A 1064-nucleotide genomic window follows, 5' to 3' on the forward strand; every position below is an offset into this window, starting at 1 on the left:
ACCATACTTCCTACACATGCATACTTAACTGCATCATTAGCTCGTACTAATCTAATTCTCCTTCTTCATTTACCTTCTAATCCTACAACTAACTAACTAACTAAGATTACGTTAGCACAATTATCGTTTCTCTCCTCATCCATCATAATGATATTTGAATAATTGAATCCACTTAGTTAGCTGACTTTGAGCTTCGGCGCTTGTCTATGTACTTAACCATCATCGGATGGATAGAGTGTTAGTAGCCTCTTCTGGCTAGTGTAATCTCATCTTAGATTTAGATCTAACAAAGTTAGGTAATCAACGTTGATTAGATAGTTAGGTTAAGGAATTTGTAACCACAAGTTGTAACATCTGAATTCCTATTTATTTCGAAATTTGATATTTTATAATTATTTAGAAGAAAATAAAAATCTGCTTAGCTTTAATTTGATGGGTTTAAATTTTTTAATCTAATATGGCCCACTTAAACATGTAATGGCCCACATTAACGAGCAAATCATCGGGCTTCAAAAACCAATTACAATAAGCTTAAGGCCCATAACAACATCATTGAGAATGAGACGGAGGTTGGATGTCTCCGAGAGCGTGACGACGACGGGATGCAAACCGGCAACTGCTTCCGATGCCGTCAAACCGGCCACTGGATCAGCGATTGCCCTCTCAAATCGAAAGCCGATGACGATCCTCCTCCACCGTCGATCCACTGCCCTTGCGGCGGAGGTCTCTGCGAAACCAAGCTCTCGAACACTAAAGAGAATCCCGGAAGGAGATTCTACAAATGCCCTGCTGTTCGTACTTCTTTCACGATTCCATCGAATCAAACGCGAATTGAATTCTCTCGCTAACGATTTGAATGTCTCTCTCAGGCTCAGAAGTGCACCTTCTTCAAGTGGTGTGACAAAGCAACCGACGAAGATATCAGATTCCGCCCCGCCTTCACCATCCCCGATTGCCCCTGCGGTTCTGGACCTTGCCGGAGAGTCGTAGCTGATTCTGGACGAGCTTACTTGCAATGCGGCGTCAAAAAGGTTTTGATTTGATCGATAACCAACTTTTAAAAG

General features: G+C 41.8%; 1 protein-coding gene across 1 annotated transcript; it reads left to right on the forward strand.

Annotated features, from left to right (window-relative positions):
• Positions 1-532: 532 nt before the first annotated feature.
• LOC106321926 (DNA topoisomerase 3-alpha-like) lies at positions 533-1043 on the forward strand. The gene is made up of 2 exons (XM_013760136.1): positions 533-791; positions 870-1043. Exons 1-2 carry the CDS (start codon positions 603-605, stop codon positions 1041-1043), a joined length of 363 nt encoding a protein of 120 aa, XP_013615590.1. The 5' UTR covers positions 533-602.
• The last annotated feature ends 21 nt before the right edge of the window (positions 1044-1064 follow it).

The sequence above is a fragment of the Brassica oleracea genome, unplaced genomic scaffold (assembly GCF_000695525.1).
Source record: "Brassica oleracea var. oleracea cultivar TO1000 unplaced genomic scaffold, BOL UnpScaffold03950, whole genome shotgun sequence".
NCBI lineage: Eukaryota > Viridiplantae > Streptophyta > Magnoliopsida > Brassicales > Brassicaceae > Brassica > Brassica oleracea.

Coding starts and splice junctions, on each gene's coding strand:
- LOC106321926 (XM_013760136.1), top strand. CDS start 603: ATGCAAACCGGCAACTGCTTCCGATGCCGTCAAACCGGCCACTGGATC. Junction 792..869: donor GATTCTACAAATGCCCTGCT/GTTCGTACTTCT, acceptor TGTCTCTCTCAG/GCTCAGAAGTGCACCTTCTT.